Below are 25,286 nucleotides of genomic sequence, written 5' to 3'. Positions count from 1 at the left end.
GGTGGAACTCTAACCCAAAATCATCACCTTCAACCACCGCATGTGACCGGTAGAACAAGTCAGCAACCGTAGCAGCGGTCTTAGCCATATCCAACCTACCCAAAAATGCGATCTCTGCAATAACCACAAGTGCTACAAATAAAGGCATTAAATTCGACCATATATTCTTCGAAACCGTTGGTGAAAGTGAAACCGGTAAACCTTCTTGCGTTGTTGTTGTTGTTCTTGAGACCCATCAATTAATTCTAGGGTTAATAGCAGTTTTAGCCCCCTAACTTTCCCAAAGTTGCGATTTTGGCCCCCTAAGAAAAAAAACTACAAAACCACCCCCTAAGTTTTGCACCTGTGGCAGTTTTGGCCCCCAAGACCAATTTTGACTCGGTCTACGCTGACATGACACCCTAAGTGAGGTGCCACGTGTTATTTTTTTTTTTTTTTGCCTTTAGGGGCAAAAACTGTTACAGTTGCAAAACTTAGGGGCGGTTTTATAATTTTTTTTCTTAGGGGGCCAAAATCGCAACTTCGTGAAAGTTAGGGGGCGAAAAACTGCTATTAAGCCTTAATTCCACCTCCAATTTCAATTCCTTGATTTCCCATCGTAGAAGATTTTTAAATGAGACCCATCATTTAATTCTACCTCCAAGCTAGTTGATTAGAGTACTTTAAGCATATTCAAATTCAACCAGGTTATGCTGTTCTTAATCTGTTTTGTGGTTTATTTCCTAATGGTGGGCTATAGACTTGCAATCACGCGTTTTTAATCCGCAGGATTTGAACTTGTTGATGAAGAAGAAAAGAAACCAAGTTTTGAGTTTTTGTTGTTGACATCCCACTGTTTTGAGTTTTGTTGTTGCTGTTGAATTGATTTTTGAAGAAAAGAAGGCGATGAATCAGAGAGGAGAAGAAAATTGTTGAAGGTTTTTGGGTTGGGAATGGTAGGAGGAGAAAGAAGAAAGCCAGAAAAAGAGTGTTTGTGTTGTTGTTGTTGGTGTTTTGCATTGATGAACATTCACCAAAGTTGATGTTTTTGTTGCTGTTAAAGTGGTTGTTGATGATCAGAGAAAGGAGAGAAAGAGATGAAGGTGAAGGAAGAAGAAGGATGATGAGGGTATTTTGAAGGGATTTTAAGAGAGGTTTTTCAAATAAATTATCCTCTTAGCGGAACAAATCCCATTGAAAACGGATCTTGATTAAATCATTAATCACAAATCAAATCAACGAGAACACATTCTTAAACACTTTAAGGATTATGTGTTTACCTCTTGAAGCGGAGAACCTTTGTAGCAGAATTGTTTCTGATCACGAGGAAAGCAAAGCAGCGATGCCTCTACTCAGTCCACACGAACAGAACTTCTCCAATGAGCGGTGCTAGCCAATTCCAATGGAGATTCATGGAGATAGGTTTAGAGAGCGGCGTCTAGGGTTTCTAACTTTTAGAATTAGGTTAAGTGTTTCAGCCAAAAAGTTAGTAATGCTTCAGCACAAGGGTTCTATTTATAGAACCACTTGTGTGGTCATCAAGCCAATCACTTAAATACACCGTACCTTACGGTGGACCGCGTTTCTCTATTTTTCGTAAATTAAATAATAAAGTCATATTTAATTATTTAATTACTAATAAGTCTTACTTATTATTTTATAAATAAGTCTCACTTATTTATTTTATAAATAAGTCTTACTTATTTATTTCTCTCATCTATCTGTCCTTTGTGTGTGACCATATAGGTTCTCATAACGTTGACAATAATATTAAATCACATATTTAATATTATAAACAGTGAGCGGTATCTAGCAACACATCATTGCTACCCAAGTGACGAGAATGTCATGTGATCTGACGAAACCTTTATGTGATAATGATCATGTGTATAATTACCCTTTTGCCCTCATGTCTATATTGAACACAAGGCATAGACCGTGTCATCCTTGTCTAGTTCAATATTGGGCCCGTATACATTTCTCCTGTTATGTAGGAGGGGCAAATTCCATCTAGGTCACTCATGTCCCTCAGCATGATTCATGGAGTACCCATCAACCAACTTTATAGTCATCCTGTTACGGACAACGTTTGAATGGTGACAAAGCACTCGACTCCAACATCTAGGGTACATAGTCGTTTCAGGTCGAAGGGTGGAATACACCACTATCACTATGAGAATATCTTATGACACTTTTCATAACTTTTACTATGTAGTATTCTCATGGCTGGTCAATCCAATATAAATATTATTCCTAATATTTATATATATATGTGAAGACTTGATAACTCTTTATCCATGATCTGTGAGATGTGATCATCGGTCTACTCACATAATAGTCTCTATGCTTTAATGATATCCCACTTCCCAATAAAGCTTGACTACGGATACTTTAAGAATAGTTTCCTTGTGTTATTGGGGTCTCACAATTAAGTTATACTTAATGTTCCATTAAACGGACTAACTATTCTAGGGACTTTATTATTTTGAAACAAAACAAAATCAATAAAGAAATGTCTTATAATTTATATATTCACAATATATATTTATATCAATATCATGATACAAAGCCAAACCCAATCAACATAGATTGACTATTAGGGCTTACTCCAACATATTTTTGTCCATTCCCATGCCATTTTTCTAATTTGATGACGTGGCAGTAATTAAGTGGGTGTAGGGACGAAATTTTAAATGATTAAAGTTTGAAAGGGTAATTTGCCAGGATTAACGATTACAGGGACCAATTTTTAAATGACCCCTAATTGTAGGGACGAAACACATATTAAAGCTATAAATAAATAATGATTATACACATAATACTTTCTTTTCTCTCAATATTTTAATAATAATACAATGAGATACCCCTTTTATTTAATCTAAAATATCATTTCACTTATCTTATAATAGTGTAATAAAATAATGTATACAATTTTATTTATTATTACCATATTTACCTTTTAAATTATTTGGGATATTACACAAACCAACATAGTTACTGCTATTCTAATGATACACCCTAATAATTTAGGCTTAAATGTTCAATTAATCCCTTAACTTGATTTCAAGTATCAGTTTGGTCTCATAAGTAATAAAAGGTCTATTTAGGTCCCTTCACTTTATTTAAAGTAACAGTTCGGTCTCTCCTGTTAATTTAATTCAAAAAAACGTTAAATTTTGGTCCCTTAACTTATTTAATTAGTATTAGTTTGGTCGCTTAACTTATTTAATTAGTATTAGTTTGATCCCTAAACTTAACTTTTTTTGAATTAAATTAACAGAAAAGACCAAACCGATACCTTAAATAAAGTTAAGGAACCTGAACGGACATTTTATTACTTAGGAGACTTTCTCATGTAAAAAATTACAAGCTGAGTAATAAATATTTTGTTGAGAGATTGTGGCTGTTAGAATAAAATATCAAACGGCAATGTTTTGTTAATTTTGAGAAGTATCGAACCACAACGTTGTGAGTTATTTTTGTCTTTTTTGTTGTTCAGTGGTTGTGCTTCCACTTTGTAGAGATTTTCTCTTGCAATTTTCCCAACAAGGTATTGTACGTATATTTGGTGGAAATTGTTCTCTTGGCAACATTGGTGGATTATACACAAGCATATCTAATCTAATTTAACTGAAAACAAGTATTTTATATCAAAAGAAGATAGAAACAGGCTCGTTGATCCATGCATTGCCCCCACAGTTAAAATTAAGCAAGCAAATGTTACCGATTCTTGATCTAGGTGATATTGAATACTATTGTAATTGTGTTAGGTTCCTAACTGTAATGTTAATGTTATTCATGTTCAACTTTTAAAAGTTGGTGACGATGTGAAATGTTTTAACAAAATGAATTTACTTTGATCTGGGAAGTCCTGAAGCTTATGTGGCTACAGATGATTTGGTCGCTATAGACTTACTTAAATGATTCAGAGCTAAATGATGGATTAACTTCCACAGTTTGACACTGATATAATTTGTTAAGATGACATTAACTTCTCACTTGGAGGGAAAAAGGAAAATTCAGATAATAAACATACCATTAAAATGCGTAATATTGAAATAATTTTTTTATATATGTGACCTCTTATTGATCTAGTCCCTTTATTTTTAATTCTCAACCATTTGTATCTTGAATAATATTAAAATGATTTTACCAACCTTAAATTGATTAAATTGGTAAACAATTTGAATCTCTAGATGGTCAGATGTTCAATCCCAAAACATGGTAATAAAAAAAAATATTGAAATGATATATATTATTTTTTTTTGACAAATATACCATAAGAATGATATGAGTTTGACTCATTTAATTTATTTAATTTTAAGAATTTAAACCAATATATTTTTTCTTCAAAATCATTATAATATTAAAGATTGGAAATAAAAAAAAAATATTGTATTGTTGTTATTTTCTTTGACTGTATATAGGGAAATGTTAACGAGTGCCCGGGACATTCTTTAAGCACTTTAAATGGTAAATATTTAATGAAAAGTTGTGTATTGAATGCATTGAAAATTATAATAGTTAACTTTTTAAAAGAATAATTACTAAATTTGGGTTGCTTAAAGAGTGCCTCGGAGGCACTCGTTAATAAGACCTTTTTTTATTAGAACTTACCATGTTTACAGTAAAAAGTAAAACAAAGATGTAGACTTACATTAACTTTCTTCTTTTTGGTCAAAAAAATTTTTATTTCCACCGACGACATTAGATTAGGCCCCACCTAAACATACCATATTTGTTAGTTTCATGGTAACATATTTTCTTTTACGTTGACGTATCCGTGGTTTTTCTTCACCGAACGGAAACAAAAGCGGATATTGAAGAGGTAGAAACGAAACATGATTTTCGTATATTCGTTCTAACTGCCCACTGAGGCGTATGTCGCTGAGAAAGAAAGTGAATCATCGTAGTTACGATTTCGGTATGATAGATGATGACCTTTTAGATAAGAATTTGGATAGTACTTTGAAGAAGAAGGGTAAGAATAAAGATATTCAGAAAGAAACTAACTATGAGGCTAGGATTGCCTTTTCACTCGGTTTCCCAATGAATGTTTTGCATGAGCATGAGCTAGATTCAATCCAGGGTTGTCACAAAATTTGGAGGAAAAGAGGAGAATGACTATGTTGTTGTGAGGAATCATATACTGGCTCTTTGGAGGGGGGATGTTAGGAGGTGGTTGACAAAGGGACAAATTAAGGAAACTGTGAACAAGGAGTTTGAACATTTGATTAATTCTGCTTATGAGTATCTTTTGCGTAACGGGCACATAAATTTCGGAGTTTTGCCCTCGGTTACTTCTCATTTTCCTGAGGCGACGGAAGGGACAGTTATTGTTATTGGTGCTGGCTTTGCTGGGTTGGCTGCAGCGAGGCAGCTACTGTCGTTTGGTTATAAGGTTGTTGTTTTGGAAGGTAGAAACCGACCCGGCGGCAGAGTTTATACTGAAAAGATAGGGAATGAGGATAAGTTTGCAGCCTTAGATCTAGGTGGGAGCGTCATTACCGGAATTCATGCTAATCCCTTAGCGGTTCTGGCTCGGCAACTTTCTATTCCGCTTCATAAAGTGAGACATGATTGCCCTTTATTCAAGCCAAATGGGGAGCCGGTCGATGAGGAAATAGATTCAAAGGTTGAAATGGAATTCAATAAGTTGCTTGACAAAGTTACGGAGTTGCATAATATTATGGGTGGGTTTGCAAGTGATACCTCACTTGGTTCAGTACTGGAGACACTTAAGAGTTTATATGGTGTGGCTCAAAGTACCGATGAGAAACAAATATTTGATTGGCATCTTGCAAATTTAGAATACGCGAATGCTGGATGTCTGTCAAATCTTTCAGCTGCCTATTGGAATCAGGATGATCCTTATGCAATGAGGGGTGATCATTGTTTTCTCAGCGGAGGAAATTGTAGATTGATAAAAGCTATGTGCGAAGGAGTTCCAATTTTTTATGGAAAGATCGTCAAGACTATCAAATATGGAAATGAGGGTGTTGAGATTATTGCTGGGGATGAAATCTTTCAGGCAGACTTCGCCTTGTGCACCGTGCCTCTTGGAGTTCTGAAAAAGAAGGCCATTCATTTTGAACCTGAATTACCTGCAAGAAAGCTCGAATCAATTGATAGGATGGGCTTTGGGATTTTGAACAAAGTTGCAATGGGTTTTCCGCGTGTGTTTTTGGGGGATGATTTGGACTCATTTGGATGTCTCAACGAAAATAGCCATGCCCGTGGGGAATTCTTTTTATTTTACGGTTACCATGCTGTTTCTGGAGTCTCGGGACTTATTGCGCTTGTGGCCGGGGAGGCTGCACAAGTATGTGAAATCACAGATCCATCCATCTTACTTCATCGAGTTTTAACCACTCTAAAAGGTATCCATCCATCACTTATTTGTTTCACTTATTGATGAAAAATAAACACCCTTATTTATCGGGAAAATGATAAACAGCACGAAAAAGTCAAATGCAAGAAACACACGAAGGTTATTTTTTCATGCCCACCTACCCATGAATTCCGCAAATTACCGAGATTAAAGTTTCTCCCTTAACTAAAAAATTGACACGTTAGCATTCTTGCATTTCTTGCGTTGACTCTTTCGTACAGTTTAGCACTACTCTATTTATCGTGTGTGTTCATTAAATTTTGTGGGAGAGTTTCCTTTTGCACATTTTTCTTTTCATCCTTGTTTTACGTATTAGTTGTTAGGTTTTCATGATTTGCTATTTTAATTGTACTATTCAATATGATTTCACTTATTAGCTCATTGTATAACGTCTGAATGATTCTCATGCTTATTACTTGCTCGACAATAAGATAAATGAATCCAGTTGCAAGATTCCATGTAATTTAGTGATTCATTATTTACATTTATTTGGCTATATCATTCCTCTTTCTTCACTTTGACTTATGATGTATGCCTTTTTATTTTGTTTTGTGAGACTTATGGTGTACTCTTTTTGTTTCTTCTCAATTTCTAATTCAATATTGAATTGAACATTATTATTATTTGGGTTAAATATGTTTCTGGTTTCTATATAAATATACCAACTTTTTCCTTTTAGTCTCCAAAATTTTCCTTTGACTTTTAGTCCTCCAAAAGTTTACCATCACCACTTTTGGTCTCTACTTATAAGTCAACTAATTTGTACCATTCATATATCTCAAGCTATTTGATTATTTGTAATCTTATGAATTGATATGTTTCATTATTAAAAAAAAAATGTGGTTCCAATTCTCATTTTAATTATATATATCTTTCTGTAGGTATTTTTTGACCTGAAGGCATCCCTGTGCCTGATCCCATACAATCAATTTGTACCAGATGGGGAAGGGATCCCTTTTCTTATGGTTCATACTCTCATTTTAGTGTGCAATCATCCGGTAATGATTATGATATACTCGCAGAAAACGTGGGAAACCGACTATTCTTTGCAGGTGAGGCCACTTGTAGGCAATACCCCGCCACCATGCATGGTGCTTTCATGAGTGGCTTGAGAGAAGCTTCGCGCATTTACCAGTTAACCCGTGTTCAGCAACCTTGTCCAAAGAAGTCTGTGTCGAAACCTTTTTTAATTTATTCAAGAGGCCTGATTTGGAATTCGGAAATTTTGCTTTCATATTTGATTCTTCATCCGACGATATGCAGTTGGAGTCGATTCTGCAAATCACTTATATATGGTGGTATTGAAGAATGTTACAAGGAGATTATACGCAGCTACCCAAACACCACAAAGTTGCCATTGCAGATTTACACTATTTTATCTGTTGAACAGGTGCATCAAATGCAGCAAGTTACTGGAGAAGATGAAAATAGGTTGTCATTTTTGACAAAAGACCTCGGTTTGAAGCTAATGGGTCTTAGCGCTTTACTCATTGCTGGAAACGATGTAATAACTAGAATTTCTGGCTCCCGAAAAGGAAGGAGGAACTTAACAATTACATCGGAACCCCGTAATCCCAAAAAGAAATAGTTTGTACATGGGGGGTGCTCGTAATATAGGCTGTCTTCAAATTAAACTATGGAAAATTTTCATGAGATGGGGAAAAGATTGTTTTACGGGGGGTCCCATTCCCATTGCATCAACTATTAGAAACGGTTTATGTTGTTGTAGAGTTAGCTATACCCCAACTCATAGAGATGATACAAATTACTAAATTTTACTTGCAAGCTTGTTTACCTTGCTTGTAGTTGTATCATATATTCGCTGTTTCCAACAATAATATAAGACAAGGAGAATAAATTAAACATGTTTCTCTTGTCAAAAAAAAAAATTAAACATGTTTCTAGGAATTATTGTTTGTTGTGTGATTCTTGTTGAATTTTTTGATGCACTTCTTTTATATGGGGATTAACATTTTCATTAAACTTTGTTTTATTAATGATATATCATTGTTTCAAAAATTCTAAAGAGAATCAAGGTTTTTGAACCATAGGCTAACACTTTTTCACGTTTTAGTTTATAATAGTGATAGTAACATGATAGATACTGAAGTAGATTTACTATGATTAGGATAAAACCTAAAATTAATTACATAAATATGTTGCACCATCTTTACAATTATATATGTAGTACTAGATTTTTTTTCACAATCTTAATTAAATAATAATTTACATGTAGAGCCAATAAAAAAGATCATGAAGCAAGCGCTGCGAGCAAGGCTGCCAAGGGTAAGGTTCTAAAGTGATAATAACCAGTTGCACCTTATTTTTAAAGAGATAAACACCTAATTATATACATTTGACTCTATGCATGGATTTTAGTACTTGTTCCTCCCTGATTTGTATTTTTATTCTTATTTAATAATTTTATATTTGCTTATCCCCTCAAAAAATATTTGCTTATGATGTATAAAGTGTGGGAAATAGATGTGACTATATAAGATGAGAGTATTGTCAGAAAGGAAGATAAGAGTGTGTTATGAAACTTCACTGCCTTTCTTTCTGAATGGAATCCTTCAATTATATTCCATGTAGTTATCAAATATGTGTTTTTATCACCCTTCCCCCCAATTTTGGGTGTAGGCTTACATAAATAATTGGAAACTCATCTTAATGATTTGAAGGAAAAGGTTGTCGACATCGCTGTTATAATAAGGATGTAAAGCTTCTATAACTGTTTTACATTGGTTTAATTACTGGGAAATTATTTAGCAATTGGTTATCTTTACCTTGTTGTCTTTTTCTAGTGTCTCTACATATTGAAGGCTGCTTTTTCTTCAACATTTTGAGATATGTTTACATTTTGTTGTGTGTTTTAGGGTTCTTAAAGGAACTTTGCGATGTACCGAAAATACAGATTTACATTTTTGAAAACAATTTATTTGAGTTTTGAACGACATCCATTTTTTTTCCCTGTGATCAATAGTATTTTTTCAAAATTAGCAGACTTTCATATTTTCATTGCTGTTTGTTAACATTGAATTGGCTAACCACAATTGGTCTGGTCGCCGTTTTAGGACTGGAAACGAAGTTCTAGAAAGAGTGGAACTAACTTGTTCGTATATCCTCTTTTTGAAGGGATATAGCATACAAAAACAAATTATGCACGGCCGATTAAACAATAAATTTTTCCATTTCAATCGATTCTTATGAATGGCCAAGATCACAAGGATCCTTTGAAGTCGAACTCAAGGAATGATCACGAGTATTGAACGATTGTCAGCAACTCTACTCAGTCCACACAAACAGAGCTCCTTCCTTCGGTCTCAATGCTAACTGATTTAAATGAAGACTTGGAGAGAGAAATTTTGGTTTATGGGAACTATGGTTTCTAAGAGAGTAAATTAAGATAAGTGTGAAAAGCTTCAGCACAAGGGTCATATTGATAAAACCATTTGTGTGGTTAGCAAGTCAAAAACTTAAGTACGTTGTACCTTACGGTGCATCATTTTTCACTTAAATGCACTCTACTTATGTTTGATTGGATTTCTCTAGTTTTCATACAAAAAATTGAAGAAATTATTTTTTCATAAATTAAATAATAAGACTACATACTTAATTATTATTTTATAAATAAGTCATGTTTATTTATATATTTATTTCTCTGCTCTCGTGAGCTTAGCTCAGTTGGTATGGACAATGCATAAAATATGCAAGGTTCGAACTCCGGCCACCACCAAAAAAATATATTTATTTCTCTCGTCTATCTACTATATGTGTGTGACCCTATTGGTTTTTGTATTGTTGTCAATAATATTAAATCAAATATTTAATATTATAAATATTATAAATAGTGAGAGATATCTAGCAACACATCTTTGTTACCAAAATGACGATAATCTCATGTGATTTGTCAAACTTTTTTTTTATAACGTTTATGTGTATAATTACTCTTTTTGCCTTAATGTCTATACTGAACACAAATCATACCACATCAAACTTGTTCAGATCGACATTGGGCCTTTTGACATTTCTAGCTCCTTTTATGTAGGAAGGGAAAATTTCATCTAGGTTACACATGTACCTCAAGATTGTTTGTGGAGTATCCATCAACAAATTTTATAGTGATCATGTCATAGACAACGTTTAAATGGCAACAAAATACTCAATTTTTACATCTAAGATACGTAATAGTTTTAGGTCGATGATGTGGGATACACCGCTATCACTTGTGAATAATTTATGACACTTACATAACACTTTATATACTAGTATCTCATGGTGAGTCAAACAGACCCTACGTAAAGACTCGAGAGGCAATTGGTTGAAATCGGTCACAAAAAACCTTTTAAAAAATATCTGTCACATAAACGTTAGTACTTTGGAAATGGAAATGGAAATGGAAATGGCTAATTAACGCCACCGACCGATACATGCACATTCCAGATGGGTCCCTTTTTCCGTTTAATTCAACTACTAATATAATTTCAATGTTTGTTCAATACTCCCTCCGTTTTAAAATGAGTGTCGCTTTAGCAAAAAAAAATTATTTTAAAATGAATGTCGCTTTACATTTCCAATACAACTTTAATTTTTTTTCTTTCAATTTAACCTTCAATAAATACTCCAACTTTTTTTTCACACAATTTTCAATGCAACTCTAAGTTTGTCTTTTTCATATAAAACAAGGGCAGTTTAGTAAAAGTGTTATGTCTAATGATTATTTCAATCCATTCCTTAATCTGTGTGCAAATGATTAAAGTGACACTCATTTTGAAACAGAGAGAGTATCCAATAAATTATTTTATTCATGTAAAAAGAATGGAAAATGTTAACATGTGCCCTAGGGCACATGTTAAGGAATTTAAAATAGAAATAAATGCCTTAAAAGTTGTGCATTCAACTTTATTCAACTTTTTAAAGTCAAAATTTTGTTCTTTTCTATAAAAATAACTTCTAAGTTTGAATTCCTTAATTTGTGCCCTTAAGGCACAAGATAACAAGACCCAAAAAGAATTCCATTTTGCACCTATTTATGAATGCTCAAAATTCAGTCTAACTCCGACTCAGTGAGAGGGAGGTAAATTCAAACACATGAGAATGTTTTCTGAACTCGAAAGTCTTCCTTACATTGGACTGTGGTACCATTCTCTTACCCTAAATTTGAATGTTTCCAAAACAAAAATAAAGAAGGCGCCACATCCTTCAAATAAATAAATTTTTGGTAACTGAATTTTCGTACGGTATCGATAACTAAAAGAAAGAAGAAATAAGGGAAGAAAACAATAGGCTGAATAGAGTTGAATCAAAATTGCAAAAATATAGTAAACGCTGTTGCAAGGGATCATATAGTAAACGCTGTTGCAAGGGATCGCATCCTTCAAATAAATAAATTTTTGGTAACTGAATTTTCGTACGGTATCGATAACTAAAAGAAAGAAGAAATAAGGGAAGAAAACAATAGGCTGAATAGAGTTGAATCAAAATTGCAAAAATATAGTAAACGCTGTTGCAAGGGATCATATAGTAAACGCTGTTGCAAGGGATCGCATCCTTCAAATAAATAAATTTTTGGTAACTGAATTTTCGTACGGTATCGATAACTAAAAGAAAGAAGAAATAAGGGAAGAAAACAATAGGCTGAATAGAGTTGAATCAAAATTGCAAAAATATAGTAAACGCTGTTGCAAGGGATCATATAGTAAACGCTGTTGCAAGGGATCGAACCCAAGTCACCCGCGTGACAGGCGGGAATACTTACCACTATACTACAACGACTTGTTGGACCTTGAAACGAATTAACAAGACATGACCCTTCACAATGGCTGAATGTAACAAGTTATATATTTCTTTAAAGGACCTGCTTGAGGAACTGTGTGCATATTAGCAAATGGGAATTCAGGGTTTGTCTAATAAAAAATGGTTCTAGAACATATGGTCTATAACTATAAGAGAACTTGGACCATCCATTTGATAATTTTCTCCACTCTTCAGTTGAAATACGAAATTAGATATAAGCCACTTGCATTTCCATAACAAACTCATGTCTGGTAAGAAATGAAAAGAAAATTGTACTCCAATCCTAAGACCCGATCTGAAGGAAATGTCCCACATGTATCTGACATAGTAACATGGCAAGTTGTACTTAAAATTGTAAAATGTTGTGTTCGATTCCTTGAATTGAATGCAGTAGTAACTACTGACTTATTCTTAAAAACAAACAAAAAAAAAGGGTAAGTGGCACTGATTCTATAAAAAGGCCATGAAGTGTGAAGGGAATATACCAGATGTTTGAAGAACATATCGAAGTACAATAAACGTGTTTGGATGGAGGGTTTAGGAGGGGAGGGTTTACTTTTCATTTTTAAATTACGGACACTATTAATTTTTTTTTTAAAAGAGTTAACATATTAACATGATAAATGATCATATAATACTTCAATCACACTTAATTTATTTTAGAAAAACATGTTATATAGTCCGTAATTTAAAAATGAAAATTAAACCCTCCCCTCCCCTCCTAAACCCTCAATCCAAACACACCCTAGATGTTTGAAGAACTCAAGAATTGAAAGAAAAAAAAAGTTGTTGGGGTCAGAGAGGCTCGAACTCTCGACCTCAGGATTACTCAGAAGCTATGAGACCTACGCGCTAGCCAACTGCGCCACCACCCCTTAATGTTGGTTGGCCAACTATTAGTATATACTCCCTCCGGTCCTATTTATAAGAAACATTTGACGTTTTTTATTCATTGTATAAATGATGTATTTGATCTATATTCTAGACAAGATACATCATTCAATGAATCTAAAAAGTCAAATTTTTCTTATAAATAGGACCAGACGGAGTATTACGTTCATCCTTCCGATGGTCCTTCCTCCGTCACCGTTACTCCGGTATTGAACAACTCAAATTATCACTCTTGGGCGCGTTCAATGCGAAGAGCTTTAGGAGGAAAGAACAAGTTTGATTTTGTGGATGGATCAATTCCAGTTCCTACAGAATTTGATCCAAGTTTCAAAGCATGGAATCGTTGCAACATGCTTGTTTTTCTTGAGAACGTCGTGGATGTTTGGAACGAACTCAATTGGAAATATTTTCTCAAGGTGATTGCATTCGAATTTCTGAATTGCAATGCGAAATCTTTAGATTGAAGCATGATTCGCGCTCTGTTTCTGAGTTTTTCACCGCATTGAAGGTTTTATGGGAAGAGCTTGAGGCTTATCTTCCTACTCCGGTTTGTGCTTGTCCTCATCGTTGTACGTGTAATACTGGTGTGCTTAATGCTAAGCATCAGCTTGAGATTACACGCTCCATTCGGTTTCTCACTGGTCTTAATGATCAATTTGATCTTTTACGTTCTCAAATCTAGTTGATGAATCTTTTACCAACTCTAAACAAGATGTTCTCAATGGTATTACAGCATGAAAGACAATTCAGAGTTTCTATTCCATTTGATGAGTCAAAGATTCTTATCAATTCAGTGAATAAGTTTCAAGGATGATGACGTGGTAATAAAGGTTCTTCATCCACTTCTGGTGGTGCAAAACGTGTTTGTTCCTTTTGTGGAAGAAATAATCATACTATTGACACTTGCTATAGGAAGCATGGCTTTCCTCCAAACTTTGGTAAGAACTTTGTTGCTGCTAACAATTCCTCTCTTGAAGTGCATGAAGAAAGGGAGGATCTTGATGATTCAAAGAGCTGCAAAGGGAGTGATTCATTTGGAATCACAAAGGAGCAATATGAACAGCTGGTTAATCTTCTTCAAACTCAACAGAGTTCTTCCAACAAGGTGAACCATGTCACAAATCATGTGACATCAGGTATATCCACACTTTCATATGCTCTGAATCACTGCAATTTTGGTTTATGGATAGTTGATTCAGGTGCAAGTGACCATATATGCTCATCTGTTAAAGCTTTTGATTCTTATCAGTCCATTAAACCTATTCATATCAAGTTACCTATTCATTGCTGCTCTTGATGATTACAGTCGTTTTACTTGGATAATCTTATGTAAATCAAAATCTGAGGTTCAAAATCATGTTCAAAATTTCATTGTCATGATGGAAAACCAGTTTAATTGCAAAGTTAAAACTGTTAGAACAGATAATGGTCCTGAATTTCTTATGCCAAATTTCTATTCCTCTAAACGCATTGAGCATCAAACAAGTTGTGTTGAGACTCCCCAACAAAATGGTAGAGTAGAAAGAAAATATCAACACATCTTGAATGTAGCAAGAGCCTTACTCTTTCATTCAAAATTACCCAAGTAGTTTTGGTCTTATTCAATTTTGCATGCAGTTTACATAATAAATAGAATTCCTACTCCCTTGCTGCAAAACAAGTCTCCTTATTTCCTTAGATTCAATCATGATTGTGATTTAAATAATTTCAAAGTCTTTGGATGTCTCTTCTATGCATCTACTTTACACAATCATAGAACAAAATTTGATTCTAGAGCCAAAAAATCCCTTTTCTTAGGTTACAAGCAAGGTGTTAAAGGAGCCATCCTTTTTGACCTTAACACCAAAAATATATTTGTGTCTAGGCATGTAACCTACCATGAACATATTCTCCCTTACTCTAAACAAAACCAACCCTTTCAATGGCAGTATCATTCAAACCATCATGTTACTCCTGTCATTGAACCTGCGCCTGAGCCTGAGCTTGTCATTAAATCTTAGCCTGAGCTTGAGTCTGTCAATAACCCAAACACCAAAGCCTCTGACCCTGAAATTTATGAACCTGAGATACCTTCTAACTTAGAAATTGACAATCATAATCAGCCACCTACACAAAATTTACCTGAACCAGATTCATTACCCCTTAGAAAATCAACCAGAATCATACAAAAACCAACTCACCTGTCAGATTATGTGTGCAATCTCTCTAAAGAATCAGGTGATTCATCATCTTCAGGTATACTTTATCTTATTACTCATTTTCATTCACTCAATAATTAGTCCCCTTCACATCAGATGTTTGCTTTGGCTGTTACTAATGCTTCTGGACTTACAAGCTACAGTGAAGTAAGCAAACATGAATGTTGGGTTAAGGCTGTGAAATCTGAACTTGATGCTTTGAAACATAATAAGACTTGGATCTTTGTGGATTCCCCACCTAATATTAAACCTATTGGAAGTAAAAGGGTGTATAAAGTCAAACATAAGGTTGATGGGAGCATAGAGAGGTACAAGGCAAGACTGGTGGCAAAAGGTTACAATCAAATTGAGGGAATTGATTTTTTTGACATTTTCTCACCTGTAGCCAAAATCACTACTATCAGAACTCTTCTTGCCTTAGCATCAATTAATTCATGGCACTTGCACCAATTAGATGTGAACAATGTTTTTCTACATGGAGATTTATCTGAGGATGTTTACATGTCTGTTCCTCAAGGTGTTGAGAGTCCCAAACCAAATCAAGTATGTAAATTGTTGAAATTCCTTTATGGTTTAATGCAAGCAAGCAGAAAATGGTATGAAAAATTGACTAGTTTCTTAATCAGTCAAGGTTACAAACAATCTGATTCTGATCATTCTCTCTTCACTCTCCATTCAGATTCTATGTTCACTGCATTGCTTGTGTATGTAGATGATGTTATTCTAGCAGGGAATTCAATGTCTGAGATCAATAAAATGAAGGATACCCTTGATACAGAATTTAAGATTAAGGACCTTGGCCAACTTAAATATTTCCTTGGCATAGAGGTGGCTCATTCTAAAATTGGAATCAGCATATGCCAAAGAAAATATTGTCTTGATCTCCTACATGATACAGGCTTACTTGGTTCAAAGCCAGTCTCCACACCACTTGATTCCTCTATCAAATTACACCAGGATACTTCAGAATCCTTTGAAGACATTTCAGCTACAGAAGACTTGTGGGAAAACTATTGTACCTCACCACAACCAGACCAGATATAGCTTTTGTAACCCAACAATTAAGCCAATTTTTGTCTGCTCCAACTATTACTCATTATGAAGTAGCTTGCAGAGTTGTCAAGTATCTTAAAGGAACTCCAGGTCAGGGTTTGCTATTCAGAAGAGATTCAACCTTACAGATACTTGGATTTACAGATGCAGATTGGGCAGGATGCCCTGACACTAGAAGATCCACTTCTGGTTATTGCTTCTTTCTTGGATCTTCACTTATTTCATGAAGAGCTAAGAAACAACATACAGTTTCCAGAATTTCATCTGAAGCTGAATACAGGGCACTTTCATTTACTAGTTGTGAATTGCAATGGCTTCTTTACTTATTGAAAGATTTAGGAGTATCATGCATTAAGTCACCTGTATTGTATTGTGATAATCAGAGTGCAATACACATAGCTGGGAATCCTGTGTTTCATGAGAGAACAGAGCACTTGGAGATAGACTGCCACTTTGTTAGAGAAAGACTACAACAGGGTCTCTTCAAATTACTTCCTATCAAGTCTCAGTCACAACTTGCAGATTTCTTCACAAAGCCATTGCCACCTAAAAACTTTCATTCTTTTATTTCCAAGCTTAACATGTTAGATTTGTACCATGCTAAGCTTGAGGGAGGGTGTTAAAACTGTATTCCTGTTTGTAATATTAGTAAGCTTGGAGAGCAAGTTACTTTGCAACTCCATAGATCTTTACCATACACTAGCTGCATTTGATCTTAACTCATTAGAAGTTTGTTAGGATCATAAACAGCTATATATAGGTTTGTTGTAACCGTTTTTTAGATCTTAACTCATCAAAATAATGTTTGAAAAATAAGTTATTTTCTCCGTTCCAATTTATAAGCAAAAAAAAAATCAATTCAAACATATTAATATAATTAAAACATAGTAATTTGAGATATAATTTTTTGTGTTCTACATAGAATAAGTTTCATTAGAAGATGTAAAAACAAGGCTAAAACCCACTTTTTGCCCCCTAAGTTTGCAAAAGTTGCGATTTTGGTCCCCTATTAAAAAAAATGGCAATTGTGACCCCCTATGTCTACCCCCTTTTGCAAAACGTCAATTTTGACTCAGTCAACCTTATGTGGCACGCCACGTGTGTATTTATTTTTATTTTGTATTTTTTTTAATTCAACGCGTATAATTAATTAAAAAAAACAAAAATAACAAAAAAATATATTTTCACACGTGAGAGCTTCAAAGACCAGCCATCATCATCATCAGCTTCTCTTTCATATTTTTTCCTTTGTTCTTGCTCTTTCATAAACCCAAATCAAACCAAAACTCACTTCTCCTTCTTCTACCTCCTACTCAGATTCCTTTTGAAGTTGACCCGTTTGTGGATTTACATTTCTTGAACTTAACATCGGTGTTGTTGTTGTTGTTACCAATCTGGGTTTGGGTTGGATGAACAGAGGAAGCATAAGAAGCGTTGTAACAACATAGATCTTGCATGCCATAAACTTTACTAGCTCTGTTTCATCAGATAACAACAATCCAAAGAAAACCTGTGCCGGTTGCGGAACGTCCAAAACTCCTCAATGTCGTGGTGGTCCAAAGGTAATTAACGCTAATCAATTATCACTAATAAATTGATTTGATGATTTATCACACTAATTTTGTTCTTGATCTGATCTAATTCGTGATTGATTATGCAGTCACTGTGCAATGCTTGCGGGACCAGGAGCAGGAAGAAGAAGAGAGCAATATTAGGGATAAGGAAAGGAAACAACGAAGAAGGAACAAGAAAGGGGAATAAGAGTAACGGCGGCGGCGGAAGCAAAGTTGGGGGAAGAAATTTGAACATGAATCAAAGATTATTGAATTTAAGGAAATAAGTAATAAGTGATACGTAAACTAGATACATTAATTATTCAATTAAATTTAAAACTTGTTTTTTGCTTATAAATGTAACCAGAAAGAATAATTAATATGATATATGATGATGGGTAGATACCAAATTAAGGAGAGGGCAATAAAAGTTGATTCAGTAAAAAATACTTACATAGCCACAAATAAAAATAAAATTATTTGAGTTCACACATTTCAATAACAAAAATTAAATGATAAAGATATTGGTCCCATCATTCAACATGATTAAATCATTTTATCTTTAAAAAGAAAAATATTTGTGTGAGTATGCTTAAACTTTTAAAAATTAGGTTGGTCCCTAAGTAAGTATTTCTAGTTGATAAGTTGTACTTCTTCCGTCCCAAAATGTAAGAAAAAAATCCACTTACTTTATCCCAAAATGTAAATAAAAAAGACAAACTTTTATCCTATTTAATTTTTTTAAAAAACCAACTTTTCCCAAAAAAAAATACTTTTGTTTATTCTCATGAAATTAAATACAAGTTGCATTCAATTTTCTCTGTCTTCCATTTTCTCCACAATCAATAGCCAATAAAAATTATTTTTACATCTTCCCATGAAACTTATTTTAAAGAAAATACAAAAAATTATACTCTAAATTTTATATTTTACAGTTTTCAATATATGATCACAACAAAGGATGAATCCACTATTATAAACATTGCAGCGCTAATCTACCATATGGTATGCTAGAAACATCATGGTTTTTGAAGGAAGATTCATACCTGAGAGTGACTTTATTCGCCAAGTTGAAACAAGCATCCAAGACTTCCTGCATGCTCATCTCACTGGCCTTGATTCCTCGTCGCTAGCTAGTTCTGGTGTTCCTTCCTGCACGCATCATCAGATCTGCTCTGGTCATACTCGTATCGGATCTTCTGCTCCTCGTACTTGGTTGAAATCTGATCCTCCCTTTCTAAAGGCAAATAGCGATGCGAACCTAAGTGAATCTGGCTTCTGGGGGATCGGCGTCATCATCAAAAATGAAGATGGATTGGTGATGGCAACAGCAACTTGGCAGCGACATGGTTTTGAAGATGTTGAAACGACTGAAGCGTTTGGAATCTTTATGGCTATGAAACTGGCTCTTGATTGTAGTTTCCGTTACATGATTTTTGAATCTGATAGCGAAAAAGTGATAAAACTTCTAGAGAGAGAAGAGAGAAATTATAGGTCCTACGTTGGTTTTCTAATTTCTAAAATGGTAGATCTAAAGTCTCACTTTGTTAGATGTAGCTTTAGTTTTCGGGTCAGAAGTTGTAACCAAGTGGCTGATAAACTAGCCCACTTAGCCCACACTAGGCCCAACACCATTTGGATTGAGGAGGTTCCTCAGCAAATTGCTACTTTGTATCACCATGATATTATGATCTAATAATATTTCTTTTTATGTCAAAAAAAAAGATTTTAAAAAGAACGAAGGATAAAAAAAATAGATTAATTATAACCTTCAGAGAGAGAGAAACCTAGAGAGAATTAGTGCAATGAGTCCAGATTTTGTCTTCTCTGCTCAAAGTGATCCTAACCTGCAACACACTAAAAATACCCCCGATCCACCTACTCATAAGCTGTCATTTCGTGACAATATCTTGGGATCCTCCCAAGAACTTCCTCCCCATGAAAAGCATGATATGATTGAACAAAAACTCGTCCGCATTGAGCTTGAAAATGGAAACCGTCTCCTCCCCAAAGTTTATCTTGAACCCCAAATCTTCCAAGAACTCTGCACCCCTTGGAAGGATGCGTTGGTAGTGAAATTACTAGGGAAAAACCTCGGCTATAACACAATGAAAGAGAGTCTCCATAAAGTTTGGAAAACACAAGGCGGCTTTGAGATCATGGATAACGACAATGGCTTCTATATGGTTAAATTTGATCAATCAGCAGACAAAGAAAAAGTCATTACAGGAGGTCCATGGATGATTTTCGATCATTGTCTGGCAGTATCACATTGGTCCCTGGAATTCGCTTCACCTAATGCCAATGTGGAAAGAACAGTGGTTTGGGTACATTTTCCATGATTAAATCTTGTTTATTATGATGAGAGTTTTCTCCTGGCTATGGCTTATGCAATCGGCCGCCCAATAAAAGTGGACACTAACACTCTTAGAGTAGAAAAAGGAAAATTTTCAAGAGTATATGTCGAAGTTGATCTCACTGCTCCGGTGGTTGGAAAAATATGGGTGAACGGACATTGGTACAAAATTCAATATGAAGGGCTTCATCTGATTTGTACTAATTATGGTTGCTACGGTCACCTGGGAAGAAATTGCTCACAAAAATCCACCACTTTGAACCAAACCGCCGCCAACCATGGGAATAGTCAGCCGCCAGTTTCAGATCACCAGCCAGCTGCGCATTCAATTCTGGCCTCCAGCAACGGTAAGAATTTAATGCCAAATCAAAATGATTCTTCAATTGATTTGGAAAAAATTATTAGCAATGATGAGGAAATAAATGAGATTCATGGTGATTGGATGGTTGTTACTAGGAAGAAAAAACCTCAAACTAGTCCCACACACCTTTCCAAAAACGTGACCAACAAAGGCAACAAAATCTCTCCCTTGTCCCAGCTGGCCCACCAAGTCAAACCTAATCAAGTCACTAATAAAAATATTCCCAAACCAAAATTCAGTGAAGGCCCACGTGTGAACAAAAGTCGCATGGAGACTAAAAGGCGCCGCCAAGAGGAAGATTCTTTTGACACTATCCTTGATTTCCCCAACACCAAAAGCAACGCTGGTCCCATCCTGTCTTTCCCACCAGACAAGCATGTCCCACTTATGACAAAAGCTACAACAAAAATCATTGGCCAAACCTTAAACATTGCCACATCACAAGCTCCAGGAACAAAAAACAAACATACTTCTACTTGTCCAACCAACCCTGGTGCGGCCCAACCCACCCACAAGACCAACAAGCAAAAAATAACCCCTAACATGATGAAAATAACCCTACTTCCATCCCTCAAATAAAATCATTTCAAACTACCCAGACTCTTCAGCATCAAACCGCATATGCAGAAGACAGTATGCATGTTCTTGAAAAAAATACGGATATGCATGAAGAATGCCATGAAAACACTTATAACCTAAACTCATCCAATCATTGTGATGAGGACATGGTCACATAGACTTTCATCTTTGAGGTACCTTCTTTCTTTTGTTATTGTTATGGAAGCTCTTCTAGATACTTCAATCCTCTCTTGGAATATTAGAGGGGCTCAAAATAGCAATTCAAAAAGACATTTGAAAGAACTGATTAGAAAGTATAACTCCACTTATATAGCCATCCTTGAAACTCATACACCTTATGCTCGTCTTTCTTTTCTTTGGAATAACTTAGGTTACACCCCTGTTCACATCATAGAAGCCATTGGTTACTCAGGAGGTATTTGGCTACTTAAACAAATAGCTACTAATACTTCCTCAACCGTCCTTGATCAACATCAATATTCCATAACCTTCTCTATCCAAAGGGGAAATGCCTACACCACCTGCACCTGTGTCTATGCTAGCCCCATTCACACCATGCGCCATACTCTTTGGACCTATCTCACTAACATCATTCATAACATTACTAGCCCGTGGATGCTTATTGGTGATTCTAATGAAACCCTCATTCCTAGTGACCAAAGAGGTGGTATCTTTAATCATAATATAGCGGCCCTCTTTTCTAACTTTATGGATAATTGCAACCTTCTTGATCTATCAACAACATGTGGTCGGTTTACTTGGCACCGTAATCATAATGGCATTCGTATTCTATCCAAAAAACTTGATAGAAGCCTTGCTAATGTTCATTGGCGTATTACGTTCCCGGAAGCTTTTGTTGAGGTTCTCTGCAGGCTACATTCTGATCATAATCCTCTTCTTCTCCGCTTTGGTGGTCTTCCTTTAGTTAGGGGACCCAGACCTTTCCGTTTTGAGGCTGCCTTGATTGATCATAATGATTATGAGGACTTGGTTACCCAATCTTGGAACTCCTCCAATCATAACACCATTTCCGCTCTGAAAAAAGTCAGAGAGAACTCTATTATTTTCAACAAAGATGTCTTCGGAAACATTTTCAAGAGAAAGAAGCATGTGGAAAACAGACTCAAGGGTGTTCAAGATTATCTGGATTGAATTGATTCAGTGAGGCATACTCTTCTTGAAAAAGAATTGCAAAATGAATATAATCAAATCCTTTTTCAAGAAGAAATGCTTTGGAGATAAAAACAAGTCTTTCTTTCATGCTCAAACCATCATTAGAAGAAAGAAAAATAGAATTCACAGACTCCAGCTCCCTAATGGCACCTGGTCCTCTGATGACACCATTCTCCAAGCGGAAGCTCAAAAATATTTCAAGAACCTTTTGGCCAACACCCAACCCCATCAAAATTGCACCTTCAACTTCGGCCTCCACCCAATCATTGACGAGCCTAGAAAGACCTCCCTCACCTGTCCCATTACCAAAACCGAAGTCTTCAATGCCCTAAACTCCATGAAACCTTACAAAGCGCCCACCCTGATGGTTTCCAATGCATCTTCTTCAAGCAATACTGGCATATAGTGGGAGATGCCATCTTTCATTTGGTTCATTCAGCCTTTCAAAATGGTCATTTTGATCCGGAGATTTCAAATACTCTCATTGCTCTCATTCCTAAGGTTGACACTCATGGCACTTACAAAGATTTCAGACCTATCAGTCTGTGCAACATTGTTTACAAAATTATCACCAAAGTTTTGGTTCACAGACTAAGACCGATTCTTAATAATATTATTGGCCCCTATCAAAGCAGTTTCCTGCCTAGTAGGGGAACTTCTGATAATTCTATTGTTTTGTAGGAAATTGTCCATTTCATGAGAATATCAAAAAAGAAAAAAGGTTACGTAGCTTTTAAGCTGGATTTAGAGAAACCTTTTGATAATGTCAACTGGGATTATCTTCATCATTGCGTGAAATACTTCGAATTCCCAGACATCACTATCAAACTCATCATGCATTGTATTACCTCTCCCACCTTCTCTATTCTTTGGAATGGTAACAAATTACCTCCTTTCAAGTCTTCCCACGGTCTTCACCAAGGTGACCCGCTATCTCCCTACTTATTTATTCTTTGTATGGAAAAGCTCTCGGTTGCTATAAGCTCTTTGAAAGACTTCGGATTCCCAGACATCACTATTAAAGATAGAAATGGTCAAATTCGTTTTGTTGCCGACTTATTTGATAGATTTAGCAAGGCTTCGGATTTGAAGATCAATCTTTCCAAGTCTAGAGCTTTTTATTCCACAGGTACCCCTCAAAGGAAAATTACCAGCCTTACATCTATTTCAGGTATCCAAAGCACTTCTTCCCTCCACAAGTATCTCGGCTTCCCCATCATCAAAGGTCGGCCAAAAAGAGGTGATTTCTTTTTTATCATTGAAAAAATGCATTCTAGGCTCGCTTCTTGGAAAAATAAACTTCTCAATAAACCAGGAAGATTGACACTAGCTTCTTCAGTTTTATCCTCTATTCCCTCATACTACATGCAAATTAATTGGCATCCGCAAAGTATTTGTGATAGTATTGATAAAATAACCCGCGACTTTATTTGGAAGGGTACCAACAACAAAGGTATTAATTTGGTTAATTGGCACAAGGTTACTACTCCTAAGCATCTTGGTGGTTTGGGTATCCGTACGGCTAGAGAAACCAACACTAGTCTCCTTGGCAAATTGGTGTGGGACATGGTTCAGTCATCAAACAAATTATGGGTGCATCTTCTTTCAAATAAATACATTGGGGGACAAAATTTCCTTTAGGCATCAATTCAATCAAATAGCTCTCCTTCTTGGTCCTCTATTATCCGCGCTAAAATATTCTCAATCATGGTTACTCTTGGCGCGCAGGTTCATGTTCTTCTTCCTTCTGGTTCAGCAATTGGAGCACTCATGGTCCTATTGGTAATCATGTTCCCATTATCGAAATCCATGACCTTCACTTAACTGTCAAAGACGTTTTCTCCGTCGATGGTATTCATGCGCAGGATCTGTACACTAATCTTCCCCCTGCAATTGTGGATTTCATCAACTTCACCCACTTCTATTTCAACGCCGCAATTGAAGATTCTTTTATCTGGGCAATAAATAAAAATGGCAATTACATAACCAAAAGCGGCTATGACTGGTTGCTCTCTCTCAAAGTTACGGTTGACGACACTAACCCCCAACGATCTTGGTCCTGGATTTGGAGGTTACAAGCTCTTGAAAAATTCAAATTTCTAATTTGGTTAATCTGTCATAATGTCGTGCCCACTTTGTCATTGCTCCACCATAGAAACATGGCTGTTGCTGCAACCTGCTCGCGTTGTGGGGAGGAGGATGAAACAATCTTGCATTGCTTTCGGGACTGCTGTTTCTCTAAGAACATTTGGCATGAAATTGGTTTCTCTGATACTCAATTTTTCGCTGATCAGAATGCTCTTTGGTAGGTTTGGCGACACCGTAATTTGATGTGTCTTAATAACGAAACATGGTCTCTGATCCGTATTACCAACAACATTCACAACTTGACAGATGGAATTGTTAACAGCTTTCAGCAGAATGAGAGAATTGCTCACCAGGAGCGATTTGTTAAATGGAATTGTCAGAATCACACTGGTACAATCCTCAATGTAGACGGCAGCTGCTTAGGAACTCCCATCCGTGCTGGTTTCGGTGGTATCATTCACAATAGCCATGGTTTTTACATCTCTAGTTTTTTCGGACACATCTCTAGTTCTAATGATATCCTCCTGCTGAGCTCACTGCAATTCACAATGGATTGCACCTAGCTATTGACATGGGATTAGGTGACCTGGTTTCTTATTCGGACTCCCTCTTCTCCATCAATCTAATCACAGTAGACACTACGAAGTTTCACATCTATGCCGTCCTTCTCCAAGATATCAAGGACCTGCTTCGTAACCGCAATTTCACTCTTCATCAAACTCTTAGAGAGGGTAATCAGTGTGCTGATTTTTTGGCCAAATTGGGAGCATCCTCTGCAGACGTTTTCACCGTGCATCCTTCGCCTCCTGTCGACCTTTTGCCTTTGATTAGGAGCGACGCGTCGGGCACCTATTTCTCTAGGGCCTAG

At 35.7% G+C, this 25,286-nt stretch overlaps 4 protein-coding genes, 1 non-coding gene and 1 pseudogene across 5 annotated transcripts; 5 read left to right on the top strand and 1 right to left on the bottom strand.

The window, feature by feature from the left end:
* The first annotated feature begins 1,249 nt into the window (after window positions 1-1,249).
* LOC146907673 (lysine-specific histone demethylase 1 homolog 2 pseudogene) lies at window positions 1,250-7,966 on the top strand (annotated as a pseudogene).
* Window positions 7,967-12,956: 4,990 nt separating this feature from the next.
* On the bottom strand, window positions 12,957-13,041 carry TRNAM-CAU (transfer RNA methionine (anticodon CAU)). The gene is given in 2 exon segments: window positions 12,957-12,992; window positions 13,004-13,041. It is a non-coding gene; the product is annotated as a tRNA-Met (tRNA).
* A 5,841-nt stretch (window positions 13,042-18,882) lies between these two features.
* LOC146907671 (uncharacterized) lies at window positions 18,883-19,557 on the top strand. Its single transcript, XM_085729144.1, has one exon. It carries the CDS (start codon window positions 18,883-18,885, stop codon window positions 19,555-19,557), a length of 675 nt encoding a protein of 224 aa, XP_085585270.1.
* A 109-nt stretch (window positions 19,558-19,666) lies between these two features.
* Window positions 19,667-20,203, top strand: LOC146907670 (uncharacterized). Its single transcript, XM_085729143.1, has one exon. It carries the CDS (start codon window positions 19,667-19,669, stop codon window positions 20,201-20,203), a length of 537 nt encoding a protein of 178 aa, XP_085585269.1.
* A 39-nt stretch (window positions 20,204-20,242) lies between these two features.
* Window positions 20,243-22,309, top strand: LOC146907669 (uncharacterized). The gene is made up of 2 exons (XM_085729142.1): window positions 20,243-21,071; window positions 21,528-22,309. Exons 1-2 carry the CDS (start codon window positions 20,243-20,245, stop codon window positions 22,307-22,309), a joined length of 1,611 nt encoding a protein of 536 aa, XP_085585268.1.
* A 978-nt stretch (window positions 22,310-23,287) lies between these two features.
* On the top strand, window positions 23,288-25,286 carry LOC146907668 (uncharacterized). Its single transcript, XM_085729140.1, has 4 exons — window positions 23,288-23,459; window positions 24,059-24,635; window positions 24,741-24,889; window positions 24,982-25,286. The coding sequence occupies exons 1-4, from the start codon at window positions 23,288-23,290 to the stop codon at window positions 25,284-25,286; spliced, it is 1,203 nt and encodes a 400-aa protein (XP_085585266.1).

This window comes from Medicago sativa, chromosome 7, assembly GCF_051527215.1.
Source record: "Medicago sativa cultivar Bolivia chromosome 7, Bolivia_mono, whole genome shotgun sequence".
Classification (NCBI taxonomy): Eukaryota; Viridiplantae; Streptophyta; class Magnoliopsida; order Fabales; family Fabaceae; genus Medicago; species Medicago sativa.
The sequence above is the reverse complement of the archived record's forward strand: the minus strand, read 5'-3'. Positions and strand labels throughout refer to the sequence as shown.

Excerpts from the sequence above, each read along its gene's own strand:
- LOC146907670 (XM_085729143.1), top strand. The coding sequence starts at position 19,667 with ATGAGTCCAGATTTTGTCTTCTCTGCTCAAAGTGATCCTAACCTGCAA.
- LOC146907671 (XM_085729144.1), top strand. The coding sequence starts at position 18,883 with ATGGTTTTTGAAGGAAGATTCATACCTGAGAGTGACTTTATTCGCCAA.
- LOC146907669 (XM_085729142.1), top strand. The coding sequence starts at position 20,243 with ATGGCTTATGCAATCGGCCGCCCAATAAAAGTGGACACTAACACTCTT. Across the intron at positions 21,072-21,527 it reads TACTTGTCCAACCAACCCTG|GTTACACCCCTGTTCACATC; the intron begins GTGCGGCCCAAC and ends GGAATAACTTAG.
- LOC146907668 (XM_085729140.1), top strand. The coding sequence starts at position 23,288 with ATGGAAAAGCTCTCGGTTGCTATAAGCTCTTTGAAAGACTTCGGATTC. Across the intron at positions 23,460-24,058 it reads TAGAGCTTTTTATTCCACAG|GTTCATGTTCTTCTTCCTTC; the intron begins GTACCCCTCAAA and ends CTTGGCGCGCAG. Across the intron at positions 24,890-24,981 it reads TATCATTCACAATAGCCATG|CTATTGACATGGGATTAGGT; the intron begins GTTTTTACATCT and ends GATTGCACCTAG.